Source organism: Pan paniscus, chromosome 7 (genome assembly GCF_029289425.2).
Source record: "Pan paniscus chromosome 7, NHGRI_mPanPan1-v2.0_pri, whole genome shotgun sequence".
Lineage (NCBI taxonomy): Eukaryota > Metazoa > Chordata > Mammalia > Primates > Hominidae > Pan > Pan paniscus.
Window position 1 is genome coordinate 87290049 of NC_073256.2, and position 17699 is coordinate 87307747.

General features: G+C 36.7%; 1 protein-coding gene across 1 annotated transcript; it reads right to left on the minus strand.

Annotated features, from left to right (window-relative positions):
• Nucleotides 1-16546: 16546 nt before the first annotated feature.
• Nucleotides 16547-17324, minus strand: LOC100975193 (large ribosomal subunit protein uL16). Its single transcript, XM_034966228.3, has one exon. It carries the CDS (start codon nucleotides 17281-17283, stop codon nucleotides 16639-16641), a length of 645 nt encoding a protein of 214 aa, XP_034822119.3. The 5' UTR covers nucleotides 17284-17324; the 3' UTR covers nucleotides 16547-16638.
• Nucleotides 17325-17699: the final 375 nt, after the last annotated feature.

The following is a 17699-nucleotide window of genomic DNA, read 5'->3' on the forward strand; positions in this document are numbered from 1 at the left end:
TGAGCATTCCCAGGGGTCAAGTGACCTGCCCACGGTGACATCGCTGTATGCCAAGCGTCTAAAATAGTTCCTGGCGCAGGACGACCCACCAGTAAATGTGTGTTCGATGAATGAACACCCAGCAAGGGGATCGTAGACTCTGGATCCGATTCCCAGTGCATCTCCTCTAACCCAAGTACGGAGTAACAACAGGCTGGGGTGTTTTCCTCCCAGTGCCTCGCTGCAAGGCCAGGACACAGCACTCCCAAACCCAGATGCCCTCTTGCTGACAGATTCGGGCGACAAATCCCGAACTCATCTCCCTTCTTTTCTGATTTCTAAGAATCCACGGTCTCCAGCCCTAATCCCAACCCCTCCTCCGTTTTCATCCCGAAGCTCTAGACTGTTTTGTGGTCAGTACCATTTCCTTACTATCAAAAACGGCCGCGGGCAGAAAATTACAATAAGTAAAGCATAGTCTCTTCTCGCCTTTATGGACATCCCCGCATTTTTTGGCGGTCTTAGCCTCGGCCAAGTGCAAGCCGTCCGTTTCAAGGCAGGGGTGGAGCCTTTAAAGGGTCGCTTGGGCCAGCGTTAGCATTCCTCCCCATGCCGCCCGCCGGGAACATCCAATCTAAGTGGTAAAAATGCTAGTGTGCAGTGGAGCTCAGCTTGAAGACAAGACCCCCCACCTCCAGCCGTAAGACCCAAACCAATTCTTGCCCTTAGCGGAGGCCTCCTAGAATTTCTGGGGCCGCCACTGCTCTGGGGGAATCGTGGGACACAGTCCGGGGAAAGAACAAAGCTAGGCGCCAGGAAGGGCCGACCAGCCCGGACGGGTCAGCCGGGTCCTAGCCGTCTCGGGTTCTTTCCAAGAAATCAGGAAGGTGACTGTGCAGGAGGCAAAGGACGCCCAGTTACCGTTTCCTGGAGAAACACCTTTGCTAATGCATTTAGGGAGGTTGCTAATTGTTAGCCATGTGCCACCTAAAGCCCTGTTGGAGAAAGTCAGAGGGCGGATGGCTGTAGTTTTCTGGAGGTGGAGAAAGAAGTGGGACATTTTGGAGGTGTCGATCAACGGCTTAAAAAACCACTCTGACAGAAAACCTTTGTAAAACCCGACATTCGTTGTAAGCACCTTCAAGAAAGGCGAGTTCTCGCCCCTAATATGCCCCTAATACAGAGCTTGCACACGGAAATGCCATGGCCATTGAATGAATGCGGGACCGTTTGCGTTAATACCGGCAACGTTCTTTCTCCGGTGACACTACGCAGCTGTCGTTTTCCCTATTTCTATGATCGTTATGGGACCCAAGTAAATAATTTCAATTTCATGACTGTCCGCTTGGAAAGCTATTAAAGGAACTGTTTTCTTATCTGATACATCTAAGTTATCAGTAGGGTCTTCGAATTGGGGTTCCTTCAGAGACTATTGCCAATATTTTCTGAGATTACCTCTGTTTATTGTGATTAAAAAAACACGTATCCATGTTTATACTCACGATGAAGGAATGTGAAGTAACAAACATACGGTTTACTAAAAATATATAGAACTTTATTTCTTTGGAAGAAAAATGACTGGGAGAGATGCTCCCAGACCTCTTCACTGATAATTATTTTGAACAGTACATAATGCCTCGGGAAATAGTTACTGTAAGAGAGATAGCATAGCAGCTAAACTAATCTGGTGATCCAACTATCTTTTCCAAATGTTCCCTATTGTACCTGTTCATGAATACAAAAACCTCACATATCTCCATTTTCTTATATTAGCAAAAGTTCTGGAAAATATTACAAATTATTCATGGAAGAAATAAATGAAGAATGACATTTTCAAAGACTAGTTATAGACACCTGCAAATCTCTAATTTTCCTGAGGTTAAGCCTTGCTTTCCTTCTCTGTCTCAATTTAAACTTGAAAAAATATTTACAGGTAATATTGAATTCTTGGTCTCACATCTCTTAACAAAGAGAATATGTCTTGTCTCTTTCAGAGTATTTTTGCAATAATGAGTTTTTCATTTTCACCCCTTAATGCCATACACTCTGTATTTTTAGTATACTTCAAGCAGACATTGTCAATATGTGCATTAAAGGAACATAAAGAAAAATCTCCCTTTGGCCAGCCAATCTGTGGAGTCTGTGGGGATGCACGATGTTGTTAATTCCTCTGAGCTCCATCTGTGGAAATGATGAAGGCTAGCCATTATGTAGGATTGTGAGGTTAAATTAATTAGGTTCTTCCATTATAATGCAGTCTTCTGGAGATGGTTGCCATTTTCCCTTTAAATGTCATTATTTCTAGATCTAGTTAGCAGCTGATGCAATTAAAGAGGAGATAATGTAAATTTAGCAATACAAATAACACTTTCTTTCATGTTTGTTGAAAAATGCATGACAAGAAGGACCAGCCAAGTTATACCTGCCTGCCATAAACAACTGATGTAACTCGTACTTTAAAAGAATAAACTAAAACCAGCCAGTGTGCACTTGGATTCTTTTCTTCAGTAAATTCTTGAATCAATACTTTTGTTTCATGTTTTCATGTTCTCAGTAATGTTAACATATCCAGTTACAAACTCTTGCCAGTAAGAAAGAAAATATGCCCTGCTGTGCACCCTTCTAAACACTTTTAAAGAATCATGCTTTCTTTTCATTTGGAATTATAATTTTGATTGTCTGTGGTATCTTTGCAATCTCCAATGGATAATGAGTGGACACACTTCATTTCCTAAACTAATCACCTGAGGCAAAAATCAAGGTCACATTAGCAGACCCAATGACGTCTCTGATCTTGTACAACAAGGGCATATATAAGCACAAAAATAGCATTAATTATGATATTTATTCTGCCACTGCAGAAACATCAGAAAGACTGGTAGGCTAATGAATCTATACAGCAAGTATTAAAAACAGATGTATTCCTGTTGCATTAGAGAGTAAGAATGTATTAGTAATAGGTGATAAACTGTACATTCTAATAAAAATAGTGCATAATTTTTTAAAAATTTTGAGCCTTTCAAGAAATATTTTATTAGTCATAGTTAATAAAAAAACCTTGATACTCAATATCCAGTATTTCTAGCACTGATATTTAAATGGATCACGGATATCAAGATAAGCCCTCTTGTTCGTAAATAACAGTGGTGTTTTGTTTGCTCCAAGTATATTCAACTTTTCTCTTTTGTTTCCTACAAAATGACTACACGTTTTTAATCATCTGTAAGGCACACTAAAAGATACAGTTTAGCTTATGAAAATCACAGGTCATTTAAATGTAGAAGATCCAGGTATACTGTTGGCCTTCTAACGCATTTGTGGGTTTTCCTTGACAGTTGGATGGCCCTTGAAGTCTGGGTTATGCACTACTTCCTCAAAGAGATGTACTTAGCAATGTGTCATAGCCAGCACTCCCTCCTCCACCCCGGGTTCCACGTGTTTGGATGCCAGATTACACTGGTGCTTTTACCATGGGTTGTGAAGTCCTGGTGAATTCCAGGTGAAGACTGTTGGCAGTCAGGGATTCTTAGGTGCTTGGAGAACCAGGGTACCTTGGTAACAGGCACACGTACCGGCAGACAGTGACTACCCCCAAAGCTGTCTTCAATTCAAGATCTTATACCCTTTTCCTAAATGCACATGAAAGCCATTAGGTCTGGGAATCTAAAACTAGCAATGTAGTTTGAACCCGGAACATCTCTGATTTATGGAAATTTACAGTTTAGCAAATGGTAATTGGGTTGAAGATACGGAACAGAACAATTAAGTCTAAAGATCCAACCAACTAAAATAAACATTGTATTATCAGCTAGCCCCAAGTATGTCACCAGCAATCAGAAGTCACATCCTCATCCTCATTCCTTTTCCACCTCTTCTCTCTCTTATGCTATGTTCCCAAATCAACAGTGTCCTTTACTTTCAAAAAGGAGGTTCTAGATTTTGGACCTTTAAAAACTTTATTCTTTTCAGACCTCCTGGAGATATAAATCAGATTAGAAAAAAAGAAAAGGAGAGAGAAAGAATATGAATGTGATGCTTACAATTGAAAAGACTTTGCCCCTCCCTTACTTTCCTTTTTTCCTTTTTTCTTTTAGTTCAGAGAGGGGAAACCGTAAAATTCTCTGCAGCACACGCTATAAATTGCCTTTTGCTGAAAGTTTTAATACTTAATTTAAACTCAAAGGACATTTTCTTGACTACTTTAGCTTTTGCTGTTCATCTGGGAGAAAATCCAGGTGGGAAATTTAATGTAATTCAGTAAAATTTTCCAGTGTAGCCTTGTTGAAGGCAAACATCTTGAATGGAGAAGGTACTTTTAGATGCAAATCAAAATCTGTCTTTGTTGACATAAAAGGCAATTAGCATTCTTTCAAATATTCATTAGTTCAGAACTTTAAAAGGGGGATTCAGTGGATATTTAAGGAGGAAATGAAATGGATGAATAATTAAGAGGAGGGTCCACAGATAATAAAGTTCATCAGGATAACTTCTGGATAATCTTCTCTCCAGTAATATTTAAACTTGACTGGGAAAATCAACTCTTGGAGCTTTTATATTGCAAAACATAGTTAATAAAGAACTAATACAGGACTTCTGAAAAGACAAAAAAAAAAAAAAAAAGAGTAGATTCTGACACTTCAAGGAATTAATCACTTTGAATTAACCTAAAAGGAAAATATGATGACTCATTCAAGGAAAATTCTTAATCTTTTTATTTGAAACCCACTAGGAAATACCATTAATAATTGCATTAACTACTTTCTGATTCTACTTAAATATGTTTGCAAAGAAATTCTGCCGAATGCACAAGAAATTCACCTTATTTTTAAAAACAAGAAAAAAAAAAGATCTAAGGTAGCTAAACCTTTTTTTTTTTTTTTTCCACCAGAGATGTGATGAAACCAAGCCTCAGAACATTTTTTAATGTTGATAGAGCAGGCTTGAAAAAACTTGTCATATAAATCAAACTGTTCTGGGGGCAAACTCGTGTTGTTTTTAAACCACAGAGTGGGTCAATGGGTGTGGTTATGCACATGGTTGAATGGTGAATGTATAGATTAAAATATATTTTGCCACACTAGTTTCCAGAGGATTGTTTTGGCCTGGTGTTTCAAGCCATGAGCCAAAACTTTGGTCAGTATTTTGACAACAGAGCCAGGAAAAACAAAAAGGCTTAGCCTGTGAAAAAGAAATGAAGATGTAGTGAAGGAAAACAGTAGTCCCTCTGCCACTGCCTTACTCAATCCATATGTGGGCTTAAACACAGGAAATACCCACCATTCACCGCAATCAAGCCAGAGGCTTGTGCATCAGAAAGTGCCTTGTGGAACTAATTGGACTCTATTAAGATTGTCATTGACATAGGAAAACATTTTGAAATTTTAAATCAGAGCATTCAATGTACATAGAAAAAGATAACAGTCACATTGTTGACTCAGGACTACAAATATAGGCATAATACACACACAAACATGCAAGATTTGTATGCTTTATTCAGTGATGTACTGTATTAATTACCAGGAGCATGTTTGTCTTCTTTCACTTTATGTGTTTGCCTTGAATCTATAACCTTTCCAGAATGTTCTGGAGCCACTTCACAAGGCGCCAGAGAAAATCCAAGCATTGCCAATTTAAAATGATAATCAACAAACTTGCCATAAGAGCAAAGTTTATAGGAAAAAAACCATAGTTTGAAATAATGGAACTCACAGAGAACTTTTTCACACATGATATTGGACAAAAGTACATATAGTGTAAGTATTCATGGATACACACAAATCTAACTCTGGCAACAAATCTTTGGCAAAGAGTTGGATTTAACATTTCAATTACAGTTATCTTTAAAAATTACCTAAACATGGCTTATAGCTGGGAGCTTACCCTCCCTTTGTTCTGGCTGTGGTCCATTGTATTTTTATTATACTTCCAGGACGTTCATTGGAGTCGTATATGCTTAGCTCTGACAACTCTCTCAATGTTAGGGTTGCCAATTACATTTGCTTCATAGATAAGGTTAATGTGTTGCTAATATTCTTAGGTCTAAAATCTGTATTTGGTTTGTTTTGTAAAAATATGAGTTCCCACTATTATGAGGAATATGCTGTATCTTATCTGCCTAAAAATTTTGGACGGTACTATACTGTATAGTCATTTAAGTTTTCTTTTATATAAAAGCTGACAATAACCATAACCACAGTCTATATTAGAAGATAACTAAGATGAATACAGACAAGATGATCTTAGAAGATAACTAAGATGAATACAGACAAGATGATCTCTCACCAAATTTCTCAGTCTAACTTTTGCTGCCATTTTTTAGTAGTAAGCTTCTTTACTTTGTTAGCTTCAAAATGTCTTCTTTGTCATGGGTCACTTGCAGTGTAGTTCAGCATTTCTCCAATTTCAAAAACAAAATGATTGCAACTGGGGAGGGTATGGAATTTGTGTTCATGAAAGTTAGATTTACCATGAAGATATTGCCAAAGGGGAAAGCTGGACAAGCAACAAATCATTGGAAGGCTTTGATGTGTGTGTGTGTATGTGTATGTGTGTGTGTAAGTACCTTCATAATCCTAGTACCATGAAAATCTCAATCTGATCTTCTGATCGCCAGGTTCTTTATATGAATTCTGAGAACTAAGATTTTTATATAAATAAACTCATTTAATCCCCTACAACAACTCTCTGGAGGAGTTGAATTTATTATTCGCATTTTATAAGGAAACTGAGTCATAGAGAAATACCTAACCTGAAATCACACAGCTAGAAATCAGAGTATAAGTATTTTATTGGCAAGTAATAAAACACTGGGACCACTGGACTTCTATGCTAATCCAGGAAGTATTTACACTTCCTAGTATACACACATATATATACATATATATATTTCCTAGATTATAATATATTAATATATAATTATAAATAACAATATATTATATATATTATAATATATATAATAAAAACACTTCTTAAGGTGGTTTAAGTGTCTAAAAATCCCCACCCTCATGTTTTTATTTCCTAACATTGGAAGTATTATGTGAACCCATCCGGTAAAAAGTGGGCAAATAAGGATCAAAAATAGGCTGGACGCAGTGGTTCATGCCCTGAATTCCAGCACTTTGGGAGGCCGAGGCCAGAGGATTGCTTGAGCTGAGGAGTTCAAGGCCAGCCTGGGCAACATGGCAAAACCCCATCTCTACAAAAAATACAAAGATTAGCCAGGTGTGGTGGTGCACATTTGTAGTCCCAGCTACTCTGAAAGCTGGGGTAGGAGGACCTAGGAAGTCAAAGCTGCAGTGAGCTGTGATCCCACCACTGCATTCCATCCTGGAAGATAGAGCAAGACCCTGTCTAAAAAAAATGGAAAAGATAAAAAATAGCTGCTATGTAGATATTTTATTATATGGGCTTAGGATGGTGTCATTTACCCTCACAATCACGTGGTCTTCCAAGCAGACACATCATGTGCACACAGATCATGCCAGCTGACAACCATGAAAGGGTCCGGCTGAGACAAGGAGAGGTAGGCCATTTCATAACTGTATGGGCATAGATACCCTAAAAATAGTTCTATTTTTAACCATATAGAAACATTATTTTCAGTAAGAAAAAGGAAGTACTAGATGATACAAAGGGAAGACTGAAGAACATCAAGTATGTACACTTTTAAAAATACAATAATTTTACTTTAATTCAGAGGATGGTTGGGATTAAGGTGACACAGGGTAAAGAGTTTTGCTTTGATGTCAACTGAACTGTGATCTTGCACAGGGCTAGAGCCTCTGTTTCTCCATCTGCAAAAGGGAGGTAGTAAAATCTCATAGATTTCTGAACATCACAGAGGTCAACCTCACCCTGAGAAGTAGTTTAACAGCGTGGTTTAAGGCAGGTGCTCTGGAACTAGACAGTTGGGTCTGAATCCTGGCTCTGTGAGACCAAGGTAAATCAATTAATCTTTTCAGTGTGCATTTCATAGTAGTTGTGAATACAACCTTATAACATTGTTGTGAAAATTAAATTAAATAACGTAGAGTAAGCACCCAGTAGAATTCTTAGCACAGAGTAAGTGCTCAGTAAGTGTCAATACAATTCTGGACATTTTCAGAAACAGTAAACCAAGAACAGTAAAGTTGGAATCCCCATATCTTTTCTAATCCTTTTTTAAAAATTGTCAAATAATAAATTTCTATTTTTCATGTAGCAGAAGACTTGGTTCTACATTTTTTGTTTTTTTTTCTCCTTTGTGATTTTTATATTTCAACTTCAGTTTCTTAATCTATAAAATGGGTGTATATCCACCCCTAAGTCTGTACTGGTAAATTTTAAAGATATCATTAGGAGATCTTTACATGGAATTAAATTTCTCAGAATAGCATCTGTATAGTATGGCACATAAAAATTATTAATGAACTGACATTTAGTGATACATGAGATATGAATTTGCTAGGCCAAATTCTTAACCCCAGAAACACAGGGGGTAATTTTGTTTTATTGGCTGCAATAGAATGATAATCTATCCAAACAGATTTAATTCTAAAAAGTAATTTCAGAGCAAGTCTTTCTTTTAAAACAAATTATGCATACATATAAATTTCATGCACTAACTTACAAATGAGAAAAACAAGTGAAGTAAAACATATAATAATATTTTCAGACTTAAAGGAAAGACTGTCAATTGGGAATGTTGTGGGTGACAGTTACACTGTAAGTCACCAAGAAAAGATCAAGGCACTTTGGACAGTACCTCTGTGTTCTTTATATCCTGACCTTTGTTATAGCAGACTTGGAGTGACCTTGACTAAAAATCACCCCTGAGGGTACAATGAAATTTGCTCGTTAAACTATTTTAGTGTTTTTTCTGGATATCATGCATAGCATGCTGCTGTCTCTCTGTGGTGGAACCAAAAGCTAATAGCTTTTACTGATTCTGCAGATAAATATCATATGTCACTACCCATTAAAAATCTGCTCTAAACCCCAAGTTCCCATTAATCAACATTGTTTTTGTTTTCAAATAATTAATTTAAAAAACACTCAGAAAAACTTATAGAGAATCCACAATTGGTTATGGATAGAAAAATTTAACTTAAATATCATAAAGTAATCTTATAAATTCAGATTTGGCTCCTGCATGTTTACTTTGTTTCTTTTGAAATATGGTGGTATATTCTGTTCTGTAGATCATTGATCCGTAAGTTACTTGACTATAAATTTTATTTTCTAAGCCAAGATACTTTTGAGAATATTGCCCAAAACAACAGGGATTGTCGTAGCAATAGAAGGAAGAAAAAACCCCTTATCTCTAGTCCCCCTATCTATAAGCCTAGGTTTTAATCAACCTAAGGATTCAATTCTGTAGATTATGAAATGATTTGGTGGTTTCATGAAAAAAGTCATAATTTTTATCAACTTATATCAATATTGATTACCAGAGCATATTATAAACCAATGTGTAAGGACATTTAAAACTTAATAATTTCCAAAATTAGCTAGTGAGTTGTTAGAAATCCATATTATTCCAGACTGTTTGCTGTTCTTTGGATCAGATTACATGACTATTTTTGCCTTTTCATTAAGTGGTCTTAGATTTGACAAGAGGACCACACAATTAAAAGAAAAACTTGTTAAAGAAAATAAATCTAGTTGTTGTTGCTGTTATTGTTATATCTCTAGCATTTAAAAGAGTTTGTTGCACTTACTAGGTATTTGGTGAATGTCTGTTGAATGAATGAAAAAACTGAACCAAGATTCTGGTTAATTGTGGGCTCTTTGGATAACTCAGACCTAATCAACCCATTTAAAAACATTTCTTTATTCCAAATTTCTATGTAAAAATAAGACTACATTCTACCTCTTTTTGGAAGGTATACCTGCATACATACAACCATACTGTTTACTAAAAAATCAAGCCATACAGACACATTACTGAGAGAAATCACACAATTTATCCTTTTAGACACAGAAAGCTCACTTCCAAAAAAATGAGCAGCTTTGCTGTTTTAATTAAGGGAGTCATTTTTGTGACTAGCATATTCCTTCAAAATCTTGAGAAATCATAAGTATGCAATAATGTCCAATGAGACAGTTATATAGCATTAGTGTATTTTTTTCATATTTAGGTGCTATGTAATACTACAACATAAGTTCACTTTCCAGAAAGTAAATAACAATTTTTAGCTGTCTCATTTAAGAAGCATTGTGCCCAAACAATCTAAACACTTTACGACGTCTTATTATCCTGGGGTCTCAAGGTTGGATGGCAACTTGCAGGTTATCTGTTACAAACACTTGACCATCAATCTTCTTACTCTATTGTCATTCCCCAAATGCCATATATGTTCTTGTCCTTGACCCAGCTCTGAGATTTGGGGAAAAAAGAAGCCACTTTCAGGAAGCCTGGGCAAGCTGTGGCTGCTTTCTAACACCTCCACCCCACTTAGGACCTAGGTGTGGTTTCTCACTCCACTGCTGCTCTGAGATAATGAGCTACCTCCTGCTTGAAGCCTATGCCACTCAGCTAGGCCATTCTAACCTCCCAGCCAGTGAAAGACATTGGCATTTGGTTTACCATTCTTCTCTCTACCCCAAGCCCGCCATCATTTTGAGTTACTTCAGTGCCCCAGGTTCAACAGCCGGTATAAAGGCCTCTCAGTTCCTTCTCTCCTCCTGGCTTTACTCTCCAATGCACCTAAGTCATCCACGCCACAGCTCCACCTCAGACATTGTTATCACCTGTAATCTCTCCATTTCCAATATCACAAATTTTAGCACCTACCTCTGACCCTACAACCCTCCCATTTTCAGCTTGTCTGAAATAGGGTTCAACTCTACCTCCATTTTACAGCTTTGTTTTTAACCTTACTTGGGACCTGTAGGTCACTGACCATTTCAGTTTACCCAAATGTATCAGCTTTCATTCTCTTTATTTCATTCTTATCCAAATTAGAGCTTTTAGGCCACCATTCCAGGAATAAAATTCATCTTTCCAATAATCCCAAATTCTTCTACCTCTTGTCTTTTAACTGTATTTACTTACAAAGCATGAAGTTTGGTGAGCCCAACTATTTACTTCTGTGTCACATGACATGGTAGCTTGGTTCTACCACATTCATGACCAGTTTCCAATGGAGCCTCAACAATGCTTCTTTGTTACTGTTGTTGTTGTTAAGCCACTCTTCCACTCTCCTTAAATCTCTCATCTTACATTCCTGGCCCTTCTCCAGCAGATTACTTCACCTCCTAAGATACAGGGAAAATAGAAGAGATTGGAGACGAACCTCCTCAGGTCTTTGCATCAACACCTAATCTACAAAATACCACTTTCTCCATACCCATTCTATATTTATTCTATTTCAAAATAAAATCTGACTTTTCACCTGAAGCTCACTCTTCTGCCATTAAGGAGGCTATTACAATTGTTTAAGTGGGAGATAATATTGACTTAGAACAGAGTGGTGATAACTGGTTACATTCAAGATTTATTTACAAGGTAGAGCCTACAGGACTTTGGGGCAGATCAACCATGGATGTGATATAAAAGAAAAAAATCAAAATTGACTCCTACAGGTTCTGCTCTGACTATGCTATATTAGATTTTATCAGACTATGCACTAAGAACTAGAAGAGCTGGATAAAATATTTAAAACATGGATATAAAGACATCTTAGAACTACCAAGACAGCCAGAACATAAAGTTCCAAGAGTCACTCTTCTTCTGTGAAAAGAATAAGTGCAGTGAGTGAGCCCAAAATTCAGTGTTGCTGTTCACCTGGAGATATTTATAGATCTACAAGTGGTGACAGAGAGAGACTGGAAAACTGCACAGAACTATCAGTAGTCTCATGACACTGAGGAGACGAAAATAGGAGTTCCGGGTCCACCAAGATGGAGGAACACTGATAAAACTCATACATTCTGCTGGGAGCCTTGAAGGGCTATACCTTATGAGTAAAAGTTATTTGGAAATAGAGCAGACTTTATAAAACCTGACAGACAAACCAGATGCAGCTCAAACTCTAATTTCTTTAAGATTTTCTTCTACTTCCTGCTAGATGCAAAAGTAAATTTTCTGAAGGAAAACAGCATTGTCCAGAGCCTCAAATATCTGATATCCAATAATAAATAAACAAGCATATCAGCGAGTGTGACTAAATGACTGAAAACCAAGAAAATAATAGAAGACAAACAGATCCACTGAAGGTCTAGTTGTTGGAATATCAGATAAGAGCTTAAAAAGAACACACTATGATCAATGTGTTAAAAATAGAGGACAATATGATGAAGTTCTGCAGATAACTAGAATATTTTAAAAAGCATTAAATAGAAATTATAATGTTGAAAAATAATTAAAATTAAGAACTTAATAGTTGGGTTTAACAGCACATTAGATGTAGCTAAAAAGCAGATTAATGAACTGGAAGATAAGTCAAGAATTGAAGCACAAAGAGACAAAGTGTGGGAAATATATCAGAGACAAATGGAACTAGTGAAAAGCTTGAGGATATTGGTTTTTGAGTCCGAGAAGAAGAAAGAAAAGACAATGAAACAGAAGGAGTAAATCAAGATATGGAAGCCAAAAATTTTGCAGTTAACAACTAATAAAAGCTGTAAACTCATAGATACTATAATGACACAGGGGGTTTTGATCTGAAAACCTGGATGAGTAATAGCATTATTTACTAAAGATGGGTAACAATGAGGAGATGTTCTAGTGGGGTAAGATTGGAGGAATCAAGAATTCAGTTTCGGATGTGTTAATTTTAAGATCCCTATTAGATACTCTAGGAAAAATGTTGCATAGATAATGTGATATACAACAAATGGATGAAAAAAATCAGAGCCCATAGGTTTTTATTTGTACCTACAGGCTGCTTTGTGGTAGTAGGTAAATTATTTCCCTTTGCTTTCTCTTGTTTTTTTTATGGGTAAAAACTTTATTAAATTATAAGATTATATGAATACAATACTCTTTGACATTAAACCAGCCAAAATATAATGCTTAGAGAATTGAAAAACAAATGAAAGGTAAATGTCTCTATGATATTTAGATTAAGGATTTGATTCATAATATTCAATAATCATGATCTTTGTATAATTTATTTAAACCTGTATATGTTATTTAAATCTTGGTGAGGTCACCAAGAAAGTAGGCACACAGAAGGGAAATTTTGCAAAGATTTAGCCCTGACCACATGGATACATAGGATCAAGTTCAAGGAAGAGATTCCAGTATAGGAGCCTGGGAAAGAACAACTAAATGATGTGGGGTAAAATCCAGGAGAGGGACATATCTCAGAAATTAAGTGAATAAAGAAAGATTTGACCCTTAATACCAGATGTTGCTGAAAGGTCGAGATGAGAATTGGTAATTGACCATTAGAATTGCAAATCTGGGAGTCACTGGTGACCTTAAGAAGAGCTGTTTTAGTGTAGTGACAGGGATGGAATTGTGATTTAAATGGTGTTATGAAAGAATGGGAGATTTACGTTTCTGGTAGTTATAGGCTAGTTCATTCAGTCTAACCCTCCCACTAAGACTAAAAAATACGGATGAAATATTTTTAAAACCAAACACCACATGTTCTCATTCATAAGTGGGAGTTGAACAATGAGAACAAATGGACACAGGGAGAGGAACATCACACACTGGGGCCTGTCAGGGGGTGGGGGGTCAGGGGAGGGATAGCATTAGGAGAAATACCTAATGTAGGTGACGGGTTGATGGGTGCAGCAAACCACCATGGCACATATATACCTATGTAACAAAACTGCACCTTCTGCACATGTACCTCAGAACTTAAAATATATATACGGTTATATATATATAACCTTCTAAAAGCAATAAAGAGCTAAGGAGATACTGAGCAACTACATAAGGAGATGTAAATCCAGACAAAAGAGTCTGCAATATGAAGTTGTTTTTGCCCAGGGAGTGTTTATTGATATGAAAGATGTAGCCCAAGGGATAAGCAGTGTTAGTAGTCTCAAAGGAGAACTGGAAAGCAAACATTTTAGTCCAGGGTCTGCCAAGGAAGAGAGTCTTGGTGGACCACAATGTGCTTTGGATTAATGCTCTGAAGTAATTCACACTAAAAAGAAAAAATGAAGCAAAAGTAAAAAACAGTTTCTGCATTGACTGCAGTCTTTGACTCATCTTGGTAGTCCAGAAAATCACAAACCTTGAAATTGAATTGAAATAATCCTGGTTTATTATTGTCCCTAAGTGTTTGGCAAAATAAATCAATAGATACATAAATAAAAATTTAAAAAATCCTCTCAGATGAATAGATGGATAAATGTGATAAAGAAAGTAAAGTAAAATATTAAAGGTAGAAACTACAAGTTTCCATGGTAAAATTCTATAAATATGCCATATTTTTGAACATTTTAAAGGTAAAGTGTTGATAAAAGAAGGCAGTTGACTCTGAAGAAAAGTGGTATCTTCTTAGGTCACATATAATGTTCCCCCCATGGCATTCCTATGTGTTATGAACTGAATGTTTGTGTATCCCCAAATTCATATATGGAAATCATAACTCCCAATCTGATGGCAGTAGGAAGTGTGGCCTTTGAAGGGTAATTAGGCCCTGAGGTGGAGCCCTCATGAATGAGATTAGTGCTCATATAAAAAGACATAGAAGAGCTTGCTTTCTCTCATCTGTCTGCTGTCTACCACACAAAAATACAAGAAGTCAACAGCCTGCAACCCAGAAGAGGACCCTCATCAGAGCCTGACCATGTTGACATCCTGATCTTGGACTTCCAGCCTCAAAGATTATGAAAAATAAATTTCTGTGGTTGATAAGCCACCCATTCATAGTACTTTGTTACAGCAGTGTGAACTGACCAGGCAATCACTTGTTCACTTTCTCTCATTATAGTTTAGTTTGCATTTTCTTGGCATTTATATAAATGGAAACATACACGATGTACTCTTCTTTGTCTGACCTTTTTCACTAAATTAAATATTTTGAGATTCATCCATGTTGTTGCATGTATCAGTAGTTCATTCTTTTTATTGATTAGTTGTATTCCATTGCACAGATATACTGCAATTTTATCCATTTGCCTGTTGATGAATATATGGTTAGTTTCCAGTTTTTGGCTATTTCATGTAAAGCTGCTGTGAACATTTGTATACAAGTCTTAGTATTGACATATGCTTTTATTTCTCTTGGGTAAATACCTAGGATTAGAATGGTTTGCCATATGGTATATGTATGTTTAACATTTTAAAAACTGACAAATTAACTCCTAATGTGGTTGTACCATTTCACATTCCCACTGGAATTGTATTAGCGTTCCAGTTGCTCCATGTACTCATGAACATGTGCGAAGGTCAGTCTTTAACTTCAGGCTTCTATTAGTTGTGTGGTGTTATCTTATGATTTTAATTTATATTTCCCTGATGGCTAAGCATGTTGACCATCTATTCATGTGATAATTTGCTATCTATATATCTTCTTAGCTAAAAGGTTTGTTTAAATCTTTTGTCCATTTTAAACATTGGATTGATTGTTTTCTTATTATTGAGTTTTAAGAGTTCTCTATATTTTCTGGAAATGAATCCTTTATTAGAAATGTGATTTGTAAATATTTTCTTTTACTCTATGACTTCTTTCAATATCTCAGTAGTGTCAAACAGCATAGTTTTTTATTTTGATAAATTTCAATTTATCAACTTTTAAAAATGGCTTTTGGTGTTATATCTATTTGCCTAATCTAGGATCACAAAGATTTCCTCCGATGTTTTTACCAAAAAGTCTTGTGGCTTTGTGCTTTACACTTAGGCTTATGATTCACTTTGAGTTAATTTTTGTATATGGTGTGAGGTACAGATTAAAGTTGGGCTTTTTTTTGGCATGTGAATAGCTAATTGTCACAGCACAATTTGATAAAAATATTACTCTTTCTCTAACAATTGCCTTGCATATTTGTTGAAAATCAGCATATATGGCTTATTTCTGAACTATCCACTCTGTTTTATTGACCTATTTTATCTTTATACCAATACCACACTTTCTTAATTATTGTTGCTTCAAGTTAGGCAGTGTAAGTACTCCAACTTTGTTCCCTTTTGAAGTTCTTTTGGTTATTTTAGGTGGTATGCAATTTCATATAAGTTTTAAGGACAGCTTTTTCTTGGAAAAGAGAAAAACTGCTGGGAATTTGGTTGGGCTTTTGTCAAATCTATAGATCAGCTTGGGGGAGAACTGGCATCTTAACAATATTGTATTTTCTGCCCCATGAACACCGTATATCTCTCTATTTATTTACGTCTTTTTCATTTCTTTCAGCAATGATTTCTAATTTATAAAGAACTGACTTTGTACATCTTTTGTAACATCAGTATTTTATATATTTAATGCTATTGTAAATCATGTTTTCATTTCAATTTCCCTTTGCTCATAATCATATAAAAGAATTGATTATTGTATATTGATCATGTATCCTGTAACCTAGGTAAACTTCTTTATTATTTCTATTAGCTTTTTCATAGGTTTTATTGAAATTTCACTTTGATAATCATGTTGTCTATGCTTATAGTTTTACTTCTTTTCCAATCTGGATTTTTTTTCTTTTCTTTTTTTTTTTTTTTTTTTGGACAGGAAGTAGAATTTATTGGTGAGTATTAAGAGGGGGGCAGCACATTGGAAGCCCTCATGAGTGCAGGGCCCGCCACTTGTCCAGAGGGCCACGATTGGGGATGTACTTGACCCCACAGCCATCTGGGATGAGCCGCTTTTCAGCCACCATGTCTTCAAATTCATCAGCATTGAACTTGGTGAAGCCCCACTTCTTTGAGATGTGGATCTTCTGGCGGCCAGGAAACTTGAACTTGGCCCTGCGCAGGGCCTCAATCACATGCTCCTTGTTCTGCAGCTTGGTGCGGATGGACATGATAACTTGGCCAATGTGAACCCTGGCCACAGTGCCCTGGGGCTTTCCAAAGGCACCTCGCATGCCTGTTTGGAGCCTGTCAGCCCCAGCACAGGACAACATCTTGTTGATGCGGATGACGTGGAAGGGGTGGAGCCGCACCCGGATATGGAAGCCATCTTTGCCACAACTTTTTACCATGTACTTATTCGCACAAATTCGGGCAGCCTCCAGGGCTTCAGAGGACAGCTGCTCATATTCATCTGACACCATGTGGCCACAAAGCGGAAACTCATCCACTTTTGCCTTTTTCCGCCCCAGGTCAAAAATGCGAATCTTGGCATCAGGGACACCTCGGCAGAAGCGAGACTTTGGGTACGGCTTGTTCTTACAATACCGGTAACAACGGGCGGGGCGGCGGCCCATGGCGACACCAGGATCTTCAGTGGCACACCGAAGGGAAAGAGCTTCTTTTTCTTTTTGAACTGGCTAGTCTCTCTGACACAATGCTAAATAGAGGTGGTAAAGAAGAATATTTTGACCTTGTTACTGATAATAGAGGGAAATCATTCAGTCTTTCTTATGTATGATTTCTAGCTGTAGACTTTGTAAAATGCTGTTTATAATGCTGAGGAAGTTTTCTTCTATTTCTAGTTTTCTGAGAGCCTTTTAAATGCATTTTCTATATCTCCTCAGATGTGCTTTTCCTTTTTTAGTCCTTTTATATAGTCAATTACATTGATTGATATTTGCTTGTTTAATCAATCATGCATTCCTGGGATAAAAAAACTTTGTCATGATATATTAGTCATTTTGGATATTATTGAATTTGCTAACATTTT

What these genes read in the sequence shown, in the direction of transcription:
- LOC100975193 (XM_034966228.3), bottom strand. Translation starts at nt 17,283, where the DNA reads ATGGGCCGCCGCCCCGCCCGTTGTTACCGGTATTGTAAGAACAAGCCG.